The 13,277-nt window shown below is 41.7% G+C and overlaps 1 protein-coding gene across 3 annotated transcripts in view; it reads right to left on the bottom strand.

The window, feature by feature from the left end:
• Positions 1-1,997: 1,997 nt before the first annotated feature.
• Positions 1,998-13,277, bottom strand: part of KDM3A (lysine demethylase 3A) — a 52,663-nt gene continuing 41,383 nt past the window's right edge. For 2 of the 3 annotated variants that reach the window (XM_026648103.1, XM_026648105.1), the window contains 8 exons: positions 12,561-12,732; positions 9,821-9,911; positions 9,001-9,131; positions 8,031-8,150; positions 7,801-7,940; positions 4,689-4,865; positions 4,475-4,609; positions 1,998-2,701 (listed from right to left, as the gene is read on the bottom strand). In XM_026648103.1, coding sequence (XP_026503888.1) covers positions 2,606-2,701; positions 4,475-4,609; positions 4,689-4,865; positions 7,801-7,940; positions 8,031-8,150; positions 9,001-9,131; positions 9,821-9,911; positions 12,561-12,732 — 1,062 coding nt within the window. In that variant the 3' untranslated portion in view covers positions 1,998-2,605. Of the gene's footprint in view, positions 2,702-4,474; positions 4,610-4,688; positions 4,866-6,985; positions 7,072-7,800; positions 7,941-8,030; positions 8,151-9,000; positions 9,132-9,820; positions 9,912-12,560; positions 12,733-13,277 lie in introns of those variants that run through there. The other variant, XM_026648104.2, reaches the window with a different exon arrangement.

Here is a 13,277-nt window from a genome sequence, read left to right as displayed (position 1 = left end):
AGTCCAAAAAATTGCTCCCTCCAAGTCCACTGTGTTCAATCTCATTGGCTGGGGCTGATTTTGAGCAAGACAAAGTCAATATTAGTTCCAACACCAAAAAAAAAATAAAAATAAAAAAAACATTATAGCTGTACACGACTAAGTTTGAGTTTGTCTCTAGCTATTTGTGCAATTCTTTGGTACTCAGTCGGACCAAATTTATCCATGTTTCCATTTTCTGTAGAATTTGTTTTTGATTTTCCAGTGATTAAAAAGTTCCTGATGGAGCCACAGGAAGAACAGTAAGAGGCCACTACCTTTCCTTTGCAGGAGGCTAGTTTACTGTTGTGTCCAACATTAGAAAATACTGGCATTAGAAAAGGTTCAGAGAAGGGCAACTAAAATGATTAGGGGTTTGGAATGGGTCCCATAGGAGGAGAGATTAAAGAGGCTAGGACTTTTCAGCTTGGAAAAGAGGAGGCTAAGGGGGGATATGACAGAGGTATATAAAATCATGAGTGATGTGGAGAAAGTAAATAAGGAAAAAGTTATTTACTTGTTCCCATAATACAAGATCTAGGGGCCACCAAATGAAATTAATAGGCAGCAGTTTAAAACAAATAAAAGGAAGTTCTTCTTCACACAGTGCACAGTCAACTTGTGGAACTCCTTACCTGAGGAGGTTGTGAAGGCTAGGACTATAACAGCATTTAAAAGAGAACTGGATAAATTCATGGAGGTTAAGTCCATTAATGGCTATGAGCCAGGATGGGTAAGGAATGGTGTCCCTAGCCTCTGTTTGTCAGAGGGTGGAGATGGATGGCAGGAAAGAGAGAGATCACTTGATCATTACCTGTTAGGTTCACTCCCTCTGGGGCACCTGGCATTGGCCACTGGGCTCGATGGACCTTTGGTCTGACCCAGTATGGCCATTCTTATGTTCTTATCTCTGAGAAACTGACAGTTCTCCTGCCCTCCTTTTTCCCTAAGGTCACATGGCAAGAAAATATACTACCAGTTTGTTTGTTAAAATCATCTTTTATAAAGTCCATTTTCATAGTCTGTTGCTCTCACTCCTTCCTTTCAATACTCAGGAGGTCTGTCATTTCATGATCACCTCAGTGCCTAAGGTACAGGTGCATCAAGACTGGAATATATATATGCACTGACAAGCACTTAACATTTTTTCTTCAAGAGCTGTACATGTAGTTCATATTCCAAAGAGTTTACAATCTGAGATCAAAACAGGTTGGGAAAAGGGATCCAATATAGAGACAGATCAGGGTGACAATAGGTATTAGTGCCATATTTTTTTTCTACCACCAAAAAAACCCGTTGGCAGAAGATGCAGGGTTAAAGGAGGAGAGGGGAAGGAATTATTGGACAAAGTGAGAACCTTAGCAGAGAAGCATTATGAACAGTGAGGTTGAGTAGCTGAAGGGTTGCATGGAAGAAGAGGGATCAAGCAATTGGTAGTAGGGGCCCAAAGCCTGAGCTCTAGCCCAAGGCCAGAAGTCTACACAGCAATGAACCAGCCCCGCAGCCCCGGCCCGCTGCAGGTTCTTTGCTGTGTGGACATACCTCATGAGGCTGCCTGCTCTTTTAAATACAGCCTTGAAAACCACTTTGACATGATCGAGTGTGGGATAGAGAATTCGGATCTTATTCTAATGCAGAGACTACAGTAACAGTATTGGAATAAGAACTTAAGAGTAGTTAAATTAAACTTTAGTGAATCAAGTTTGTAAAAGTGATATTCAATGCAATTTAATTTCCAGTTGCCTAGGCTTTTCGTTCAGACCTCTTTTTTAAGCACAAGATAACAGTTTCTACCCTGAAACACTTTGCTTTTGTATGCCTTTGTTGTTTTTAACTTAATAGCATTATATCAGGGTAGTCAGTTTAGAGGTCGGAAAAGGAATACACTCCTAAAACAGAAGTAAGTGCTATATGTAGGGTATTCACTATTAGAACCTAGAGTTACAGAAGAGTGCAAATACCAGTTTAAGCTGGAAATCAAAGTTTCAATACGGGAATTTTTAATGAAAAAAATGTCCTTTTCATTTTACATTTAGAAATGTAAACTCATTTAACTGAAGATGGTTAATCCCATCCTTGTCAATATACACTAGTTTTAATACTATTTTTGATGCTAGTTCTGTGTTAATGTAAAAACATAAGAACTGCACTCTCAGTACACTTACTGTTGGCTATTAAATCAAAACTTCATACTTCCTCCTGTCCCCTCCCCCCAAAGCAAATTACAAAATTTGATGAGTTTTTTACATCATGTCTTAACATTTTTCAAATGAATAATTTGGAAATTTCCAGTGTACATATTTTCCCGAGTAAGGTCTACAGAAGGTATCTTTGTACAGCTTGGAGAGTTTCTCCTTATAAAATTCTATTGTAGATAAGCATTCACAGTATGTCAGTGTCTGTTAATATTACTACATATACATCTCAGGTTTGTAAACATTAGATGAATACACAGAACAAAGTACCATGATCCTCTGGTACTGCTGAAAGGAAGATGAGGTAACATTAATAAATCTCAGCATCCACAGGAGGTCCTGATGGAATAGTTTACACTGCTGCCAATATTTTTCAGTTTCATAGTTCATGGTTAAGGCTTTCCACCTGATGGTTTGCTAAGGCTGGATTCATTAGCTCTCAATATCCCAACTGCATCTTTAACAGCATGGTATATGACATTCTTCACCTAAAAGGAAAACAAGAAGTTAGCCACTTTAAAGAGACAAAGCTAAAGCACTTATCTAGTCAGTCTGGAAGATTCTACATTTAGATTCTTGTAGAGTGAAAAAGCTTTGACTTTTCCCAAAATAAGAGGCATCCATGAACTCCAACTATGTTTAAGGCTGTATGTTCACTGTTTCAACAATTAACTGAAGGTTGGTGTAGCTTTAATAAAGTCCATTCTACATACTTCTGTATGTGGCTATGTTTTGGTGTGTGCAATTAAGTGAGGTATGGCATCAGGTATAAGTATCAAACAATGACTGGATGATCCATGTTAATGACTGTTCTATATTTTGGTTCAGTACCATACCTAGTTATGTATGGTACTGAACTGAACCCGCACATGAACCCAGTGGTGTATTGTAGGTATGGCCAGAGTTAAGGCTGAATAGTGCTTGTTCAGCATGAGGATGGAGGTATACAGGCTATGGATGGTGGAGGGGGAATAGTTGAGACTGAGATGGCAACTGATGAAAGGAGTGTAGGTGCAGTTGAATTATAACTGATTTTCAGAGTTGTGTTGTGCTGTTCAATCTAGCAACCATTACTTCGAGTTAAAGTTCCTGAGTGTGGAAGTGTCCCAGGTTTAATAATTCTATCAATGCTGTATGTCCTCTTCCAGAGCCCCCAGGTCTCTCCCCCGACAGTTCCATTGGCTAATCTCAGTGCGACTCCATTAGGTTATTTCAAACTAGAGAAATAACTGTCATTTTTAAAAGTTCAAGACTGGCTTATGATCGTATCACAAAATGTGAGTTTGGTGAGAGAAGTTTGGAATTAGGGGAGACTATAGTTCTTTAGCTACATGAAACCAAAGAAATGAGGAACAGGGCAAAATTTTAAAAAGCTTCCTCCACACAAAAAAAACAAAAACAAAAACTTAGTAAAGGTTTTCTAAAAGTTAGACAGAAAATTCAATTACTTCTGAAGAGTTATTCTTGAGAATTTGATTTAAAAATCAATTAAAACCATTCTGTTAACATGTGTTAAGTCAGGGGTGGGCAAATGTTTTGGCCCAAGGGCCACATCTGGGTATGGAAATTGTATGGTGGGCCATAAATGCTCACGAAATTGGGGGTTGGGGTGCGAAAGGGGGTGTGGGCTTGGGCTAGAAAAGAGTTCAGGATGTGGGAGGGGGCTCCGGGTGGGCAGGCTCTGCGGTCGGGCTGGGAATGCAGGAGGGTGCTCTGGGCTGGGACTGAGGGGTTCGGAGAATGGGAGGGGAATCAGGGGTGGGACTGGGGCCCAGGAGTGCAGGCTCTGGGGGTTGCTTACCTCAAGCAGCTCCCAGAAGCAGCGGCATGTCCCCCCTCCGGCTCCTACGTGGAGGCGCAGCCAGGTGGCTCTGTGCACTGCCCCATCTGCAGGCGCCACCCCTGCAGCTCCCGTTGGCTGTGGTTCCTGGCCAATGGGAGCTGTGGGGGCGGCGCTTGGGGTGGGGACAGTGTGCGGAGCCTCCTGGCTGCCCCTATGTGTAGGAGCCAGATGGGGGACATGCTACTGCTTCTGGGAGCCACGCAGAGCGAGGCAAGCCCCCAACCCCATTGCCCGGCACAAGCTCAATGGCTGAATTAAAGTGTCTGGCACGCTGGATGCGGCCCCCGGGCCATAGTTTGCTCACCCCTGCATTAAGTGCAACTCAACACAACATTAATATGCAGTTGCTATTAAGCCCTACATATGCAGTTTAATTATTATTATTTTTTTTTTTTTAAACTAAAAATTGGTAAGTTACCTGCAGTTTATCTTCATGGTTCGTATGCGTATGCGAAAGATATCTGAATTCCTGAGTGAGCCAAAAGCAATGTTTGACATGCTCCGGAGAAACAAAATCTTCTGCTACTTTAATACAACTGTATAAGTTATGAACCTGAGAGAGAACAAAAGATATCAGTCACATGTCTAGAAGTCTGAAATGATCAATCAATAATAGCGTCATTGGTTCTTGCCTGATGCGGTGCTCCTGCTGGAATGAAAACTACGTCTCCTAGAAACTGCACGATAGCCCAGCCTTGAACTCCATATTCTTGATGAAGACGTTTTCTCAAAGATCTGTCCAAGTACCAACTCTGATCATGAATTGGATCATGATCTACGGGGTTCTCTTGACCTTGCTCTTCTGAGACCTGAAAAAATAGTCACAATATGACAGTGACTACCCAGATGTCAGATACAGTATCAATGTGCACTTCTTGTATTTGACAGACAAAGCCAGACCATTGAGTAGTTGACCTGTGTATTTCTGTGTTCAATTACAGTACTAGCTATAAACACTAATGAAAATGGAAGTTTCATCATCCAGTACTTTAAGAGCTCTAAAGGTTATTACCATAGTCTGTTTAATAATACAGAAGATTTGGTATTCTTATGGCACTTTGCAAGCATTTGCTAATGATCTTCACTACGCTTCTGTGACAAGGACAAGAATCTCATTTACAGAGAGCCCCTCTGCGTCCTTCAAGTGACTTGCACAAGGCCACAGAGGGAACCAGTACAGCAATGGGATTAGAGGTTTTGTATTACAAAGTAAGATATTATGTACTGTAATCTACCTCTCTCTTTGGTCTTCTCATACAAATATTTAAGGTAGAGCAATGCACTGTTTTGTAAGGTCATCTGAAACAAAGTTGAAGTATTAACTTCCCAGGTAGAAACAGTGTACTTATTTGCCATTAACATCTCTTAAACCTAGCTGTTGTACCAGCCCTCTAATCCCTACCAATAAGCCTGTCAGAGATCCCCACATTCACATCTCTTATGAATAAGACAGTGTGTAGGTTTATCAGCAGTTTATTTGTCCAAGAGAACAGCCTAGAACCATCATCAGAATTTGGAAGTTTCACTCTTCCAAGGTCTTTTCCCCCCCAAGACATACACTTTCCAATCACTTAGCTGACTCAACCACATCCCTTTTAAATGCTTTGCATCTGGTTTACTTTTATTCCCATTACCAAACAGGACTACATCTGGAATTGAGCACACTAATTAAGCCATCTTGGAAGGCCTATACAAAGTCCTGATATGCAGAAACAAAGTTCTTCAGTCTGCAGAATTTAATTATCCCTTCCAGTGTTAATACCTCACCCACCTCGAGTCTCTATCTTTTGTTGGTGAGAGATAAGCTTTTGAGCTTACACAATGCTCTTCTTCAGCTATGGGAAACAGAGCAGGTCTACACTACAAACTTGCAGTTGTGCCGCTATAGCTTCTCGTGAAGATGCTCTAAGTGCTCTCCTGTCTCAACTCCAGCTCCACAAGAGGCGGTAGCTATGTCGGCGGGATAAGCTCTCCCACCAACATAGAGTTTTCAAAATGGGGGGGTTAAGGTCAGTATAACTACATCGCTCAGGGGTGTGGATTTTTCACACCCTTGAGCAACGTAGTTATGCCGAAATAAGTGTGTAGTGTAGACCTGGCCTCATTCAGTGTCAAAGCTTAATACAAGGCAGAACAGACTGTTTAATGTAAGTAGTTAACATATTTCAAGGGACCATTCAAGGTGAAGTGGCACGTTAACACTCCTCCAGTCATAAGGAGAAAGAGGGAGGTTTGTTAGTGGTTATAGATTGTTGTAATAAGCCATAAATCCAGTGTGTATTCAGTCAATGATTTTTAGTGTCCAGCAAAGTTATGAATCTAAGCTTCCCGGCTTGTCTTTTGCAAGCGTTGTGTGGGTTTCCTTTGAGGACGAGGACTGATAAGCCGGGGGGGGGAGGGTATCGTTTTCCTGTGGGAGTTCATTCAAGAGCATAGTGACTGTCTGGTTTCACCCACATAGTCGCTGTTGGGACATTTAGTTCACTGGATGAGGTACATCCTGTGTTGGGATAGGCATGTGCAGGACCCATGGATCTTGAAAGGTGTGTTGGGCGCGGGGGGGGTGGATCATTGTGGCAGTGGAGATGTGTGTGCAGGCTTTGCATCTGTTGTTCTGGCAGGGTCTGGGACTGACAGCTACAAACGTCCCTCTCTCTAGTTTTAATCCTTTACACATCAGCTAAAGGCAGACTTAAAAGTTGACCAGTTTTTAAGATGCTTAAAGGTTATAGTGTATTCAAGCCACACTGTAGTAGTCAGGAGGGTGAAGCCTGGCTACTGAAACTCTTGCCTAGAGTGTCAGTTTAAGATCATATCTCCATCCTCACACAATGCCATAAATTCAGGATCCACTGAAAACATGGTTTAAAAACACAAAAAGACAAAACACCACTCAGATTTCCTTTATCTTACCTCCTGGGCTAGTTTCTACTCTCCCCTCTGCCCCCACTGCTCATCTACCACCAGATTCTTCTAACTCATCACACAATCTGGCCATTCTTGGTGCAAGAGCCCCTGCAGCACATGCCACATGAAATGAATTTTAGATTAAGGCCAGAAAGGAAAATTGTGATCTAGTTTAACCTTCTGCATAACAAGCTATAGGACTTCCCTGAATCAATTACTGATTCAGCTGTAGTTGAACTATAGCATCTCTTTGGATATTAGTCTAAGTCTTGATTTTAAAATTCTCAGTAAATCAATAATCCACTACAACCCTCAGTTAAGTTGTTCCAAAGGTTAATTACTAGACTGGAAAAATTCAGATGAAGCAGTTTTTCATCAGAATTTGATGCTTTAACAAAATCCAGCTATTTTGCTGAGGAAAAAAAAAAAGGAGTGATTAAGTTCTACAGAACCTGGCGACATTCCTGCTCCTTTGTAACCTGCCATATAGACTGCCTTGGAGTTGGAAACACCAGGGCTCCCAGCAGGTTGGCTGCCTCAGAGCCAAGGTTCCATTCCCTCTTGCAGAAAATTTCCAAGGGTTTGTTTTGTGTTCCAAATTGAAACTAAATCAAAATTTCACTTTCAAAATATCAAAATTCTCCATGAAAGGGAGTTCTCTGCCCAGTTCTATTAGTTACTCTCAATTAAAATTTGCATTTCTTTTTAACCTTAGGTTTTGTCTGGCTTCCACTTCCAGCCATTGGATCTTGTTAGAGTTTTGTTAGATTGAAGAGCTCTCTATCATCAAATTTCTGTTCCCCATGTGTAAGTTTGTTTCTAAGCATAACAACCTACCTTTTTAAGGAATTCCCGGATCTTCTCTGTATCTTTAGCAGCATAAATGTGCCATAGAGCACCAGGTTTCTCTCGATTTTCTATAAAACGCTTAATTGTCAACTCATCAGAATCACCATCTTGTATAGTTTTAAGCACTTCTGTTACAAAACAAAGAGTGAACACACAATTACACTGAAGGGCTTTGCCTCTGATTACACACGGATGATCTCAATGAGCAAATGTTTTACCTTCTTCTTGATTGACCTGCCCTTTTGGTATGCCCACATAAACCATAACATTAGCTGCATCAGACACATCTAAATGGAGGTTTGTTGTGCCATACTTCCTATCTTCTGGTGTAATTAAACCTGGAAAATTTAGATATATGCAACATATTTATAGGCCAACAACAAAATATGCACTATAAGAAGCAGTTGTTTAAAATGTTTGTTAATGTGATTACAGTATCAAAGTTTTTTTTTCCAGAGAGTCAGAATTCCAGACCGGCCTATTGATTTATAATTGTAAAAAAAATACATTTTCAAAATAGACTTATAGCCTAACACACTAACTGTTGCCTTCATGCCTTACATGACTAAAATGTACAGAAGCCATGCTCAAGACTTACTAGTACAGGGTTTCTATAGCCATGTAGGCCAGTATGAGTCTCAGAAACAATCCAGTTCCCATTAAGTATGGCGGCTACACTAGCAACCCCCATAATGAAAAATTTGTCAAGCATGGCTCTGAAAGAACCATATCTGAGAGCTGTTTTAACACACGTCAAGGAAAGAAGGGCTCAGAGAGAGATTAAAAAGGGAGGCTATGGCTCAGAGGAAAAAGAGTTCCAAAAAGATTGGGCAGAAGTAGTGGGCACAAGTAGAACAAGCAAATATCCATGGAGAGCTGCAATAAAGTAACAAAGAGAACTGTCAGATGTGTCGTTAAAAGGACAGTGGAATGAATGCATAGAGGTTCTTGAGAACTAAGGACAAAACTGACTACTTAAATACAAAGAGATCAACTGATGAATATTGACAGTAACTTATCTGAGCAATGCTCATTCTTACAAAAGGGAACCAAGATCAAACACCTAATTTGGATTGACAGAATGACTAATCTGATTGTCTGTGATTACAGGTCTGCACTTAATTCTGAAGTTAACATTTACTGGAATATATGGAAAGTATGAGCTACAAAATTAACAGGATTACTTACCATATGCATTGTACATTTTAGGACCTAAATCTGGTCGAACAAAATAGTTGGGAAGTCTGGAGGCAAGGTTGAGTTTACCATCTCTTCTAGTGTACTCTGGCAGTGGAATGTTATTCATCAGGTCATCAAACCTACGGTAATACAACTCAATTAATATTAGGCAACAGTATAAAATACTTGAGGGAGAGATTTATTAAAATTTACTACAACCAACATTATTTTCTTTCCCAGCCAAGGGGTATAATTCTTTCATCAATGCACTCATTAAATCTAATGGGAAAACAGGAAAACAAACAGCTAGATAAGACATAGGAACATAGTAGATATGTGAAGTTTAAGATGTACATTAGTATAATTACTAATATACTGAACACTGAAGCCCTTAATGTCAACTAATTGGCCAATTATCTCTATTGTCACTAAGTACAGTATGCAAGTTAGGCAAGGCATGGAAGAAATTTGGCCCAGAGCTTAAACTTGGCAAAAAAAGTACGCTTTGACAGAACCTAAAAACCAAGAGAAATGTTATGGATTTTTTCCTTTTTTGAAGTCTAAACTTTAACAATCAGCAGCAGCAAAGAGTTAATTTATTTAGATGCAAATGCAACCTATTGTATTTTCATGAGCATCTATAGCAAAACTTATTTCTCAAACACCCAACCATGCCGAGCATCTCACAGAAACAGATGTAGTTTATGCATAAACGACAGTCACTGCTCAGTGTTGAATCAGGTGTTTCAGAGTTCAATAGCATTTGTGGTTTCTGAGATCTCTTTGGTGCATCAACCATGCAAGGAATAATTTTTTCACAAGTTCATACCGAGATGGCATCATGTCTCGGAAGTCTTCTCCTGGAGGCCAGTCCTTAAGCTTCAACACCATTGGCTCCCTTCCTTCGGTTTTAAGACGGCCTATGATTAAGAGCTCACAGGTATCAGTTACTTGTAACTTGTACTTTTTAGAATAGAAAATTCATCCAAAAGTATGTGGTCTCACACATTACAAGCACACTGTAGCCACAAACATTTATGCAAAATCAGGGCCCTGTTTTTTCCTATGACACGGTCATCTGGAAAATTCCTTGACTTGTGTCCCAGAAAAAGCAGTTTCTTACAAAAGCAACTGGTTCTTCCAGAAATTGGGTGTGTCCTCCCTATCCATCCAATCCCAGCTGCAATTTAATTTCAGGAATCTTCAGAAAATCAGTGACTATTGTGACCTCTCAGCAACCTCTCCCAGTATCAGACACTTTGAACAGAGGTTAGAAATGTACTGTCCAGCTCCCATTGCTTAAGTTTCTTCCTCCCAAGTGCCACAGTTCTGAGAGAATCTAACTCTGCGGATGAGGGGGGGAGGTGGATAGAGTCTGCATTTTCAGATTAGGAACCACAACAATTATGGGAATTAAAAGTTCTCTCTTTGAAGTGGCCTCTATGTTTCCACTTGTGGAAAGATAGCAAGCAGCACAACTCTTTTCTGATGAGTTCTAGTTTAATCAAGTAATGCACAACTGTCCTCACAAAGCAACCCTCAGGTCTAGATGAGACAGAGACAGAGACCGAGAGACAGAGACAGAGACCCACAAGCAGCCCTGCGGATTTTTATGATGGAGACATTATGTAGGTAGACCACTGATGAAACCTGAATTCTAGTAGAGCAAGGGTGGGCAAACTACAGCCCGTGGGCTGCATCCGGCCCACCAGCCATTTTAGTCCGGCCCTCGAGCTCCTGCTGGGGAGCAGGGTCTGGGGCTTGCCTCGCTCTGGTGGTCCAGCTGGTCAGCAGCATTGGGGGCCGGTCCATGCAGCTCCCGGAAACTGCAGCATGTCCCCCCTCCACCTCCTACACATTGGGGCAGCCAGGGGGCTCTGTCCACTCCACATGCTGCTCCCACCCCATGTGCTGCCACCGCAGCTCCCATTAGCCAGGAATGGCAGTCAATAGGAACTGCAGGGGCAGTGCCTGCGGATGGGGCAGCATGCAGCAGAGCCGTCTGGTCGTGCCCATGCGTAGGAGGCGGCGGGGGTGGGGGGGGGTGGAGGAGACATGCCGCTGCTTCTGGGAGCTGCTTGAGGTAAGCATCGCCCGAAGCCTGCACCCCTGCCCCAGCTCTGATCTGCCTCCCATTCTCCGAACCCCTCAGTCCCAGCCCAAGCATCCTTCTACACCCCAAACCCCTCATCCCCACCCCCACCCCAGAACCTGCACCCCCAGCTGGAGCCCTCACTCCCCCACGCCTCAACCCTCTGCCCCAGCCCTGATCCGCCTCCCACCCTCTGAACACCTCGCTCCCAGCCCAGAGCACCCTCCTACACCCTAAACCCCTCACCCCAGTCCCACCTCACAGCCTGCACTCTCACTCAGAGCTCTCAGTCCCCCCCCCCCCCCCACCGGCCCAATCCAGAGCCCCCTCCTGCACCCTGAACTCATTTCTGGCCCCACCCTGGAGCCCACACCCCCAGCCAGAACCCTCTCCCTCCATCCCAACCCCAATTTTGTGAGCATTCATGACCCGCCATACAATTTCTATACCCGGATGTGGCCTCGGGCCAAAAAGTTTGTCCACCCCTGTAGTAGAGCAAACTAACCAGTGTTTAACCATGTCCAGCCTACAGCCAAATGCACTTTAGACGTACTGTGTGGAAATGCATTCCCTTTACACTGATTAAGGGCTACTAAGAACGTAGATGGCTTTCTAAATTGCTTTAGTCCTATTCAAACAGCAAAAGTAGAAGACCCCTGAATACTTCTAACATCTAATGTACAAGTCTAGTTTCCCACAGGTGAGAAGGAGATTTTAGGAAGAACACCTGGAGATGATAGTCTGATTCATGAGGAATTCAAGACACTACTTCTGGTATCAATTCACGATGAGGCCACAGGACAACTTAATCACTATGGAATACTGAAAAATTAAAAGTTAGCCATTATATAAAGCTGGTCTTGCACTTCTCAGAGAAGTAATTCCAATTAGAAGTGCAACATGTGGAATAAAAATGTTCTCTAGGGGTTCAAAAAGCCAATTCAACTATCCTGTTAGCATCATTTATATTTTATCATCCAGATTCCACTCAACTGGTAAAGCAGTTGAAGGATGTACGTTAGGCTATGGGAATACTCAAACTTCTTCGAAGTGTTCCCCCAAAGACTCTCTCTCTGCTAGAGAGAGAAAAAAAAAGATGCTGAAGAAAGAGAGCCCTTGAAAGGAGATTTTGAGGAAACATCTTCCTCTTAGTACAGAGGACTAGGAACAATGTCAGTGCATTTCACAAGGTGCACCTGTAAAGAGCACTGACAGGCATGCTGCACTGGATCATGGGGGGAGATGAACCATTTGCCAAACTCTGAAACTTGGAAAAGTCTGGGAAACCCAACAGTTCCAAGCCAGAGAGAACAGCATATTCCCATTACAGAGATGTCACTGATAAAAAAAAAAGGTTTGCCATTCTGTAGAAAAGAAAGCAATAAGAATGGAAAGCAGGATATTTTCTTCTGTTTGCCATATTTCTTAGTATCCATTAGCCAAAACAACAGAATATAAGTGACTTCACATTGCATACTTGGAATATCTTCAAATCCATCCCAGAAGTCTCCTACTGTAGCTCCTGTGATAATTTCATTGGTTCTGCAATTAACCAGATCTACTTCCTGTTGACCGAACTCCTTCCTGAAGGATTCAGGTTTCCAAAGCTCTGCATTTATTTTGTGATGCACTCCGGACACCATCACAGGCTAAAAGACAAATATGAATTAGAGAAAATTAAAGCCTCTTTAACACAGAATATTTTAAGATTTAATAAGCATTTCTGCAGGACCTCATCATACAGGATGTATAATGGCAACGCCAGAGATTATACCAAATTTAGTAAGAAAAAAATTGAAAATATTTTTTAAAATAACTATACCTTTTCTCTAACATCTTATTTATAGTGTTGTTGAGGACATGGGTATCTCGTGAAGATATACTTAGTAGAATTTACAATGCCTTTCCATTATTTAGGTTGCCATGCTAGATTTACAAAGTCTGTACATATTATAATAAAAGCTGCTTTGTAGTTTGAAATCTTATCCATACTTGAGGGGGGGGAAAAAAAGGAGGAACCAGTAGCAACAAAACTGCTAATTCATTCATATGCTGTACTTTCAGAAGTTAAGTTGTAGTTTCTAAAGCTTACAAAAATTTCAAATGTATTAAGTTGCGTGGAAAACAGAAGTAGTAAATCTTTCACACAACATTTTAACTCTCAACTGGAAAAAGTATGTTCTGTTAGAAGACA

The sequence above is a fragment of the Terrapene carolina genome, unplaced genomic scaffold (assembly GCF_002925995.2).
Source record: "Terrapene carolina triunguis isolate 2854851 unplaced genomic scaffold, T_m_triunguis-2.0 Scaffold66, whole genome shotgun sequence".
In the NCBI taxonomy this organism is placed as follows: Eukaryota; Metazoa; Chordata; order Testudines; family Emydidae; genus Terrapene; species Terrapene triunguis.
This window is presented reverse-complemented; position numbering and strand designations above follow the sequence as displayed.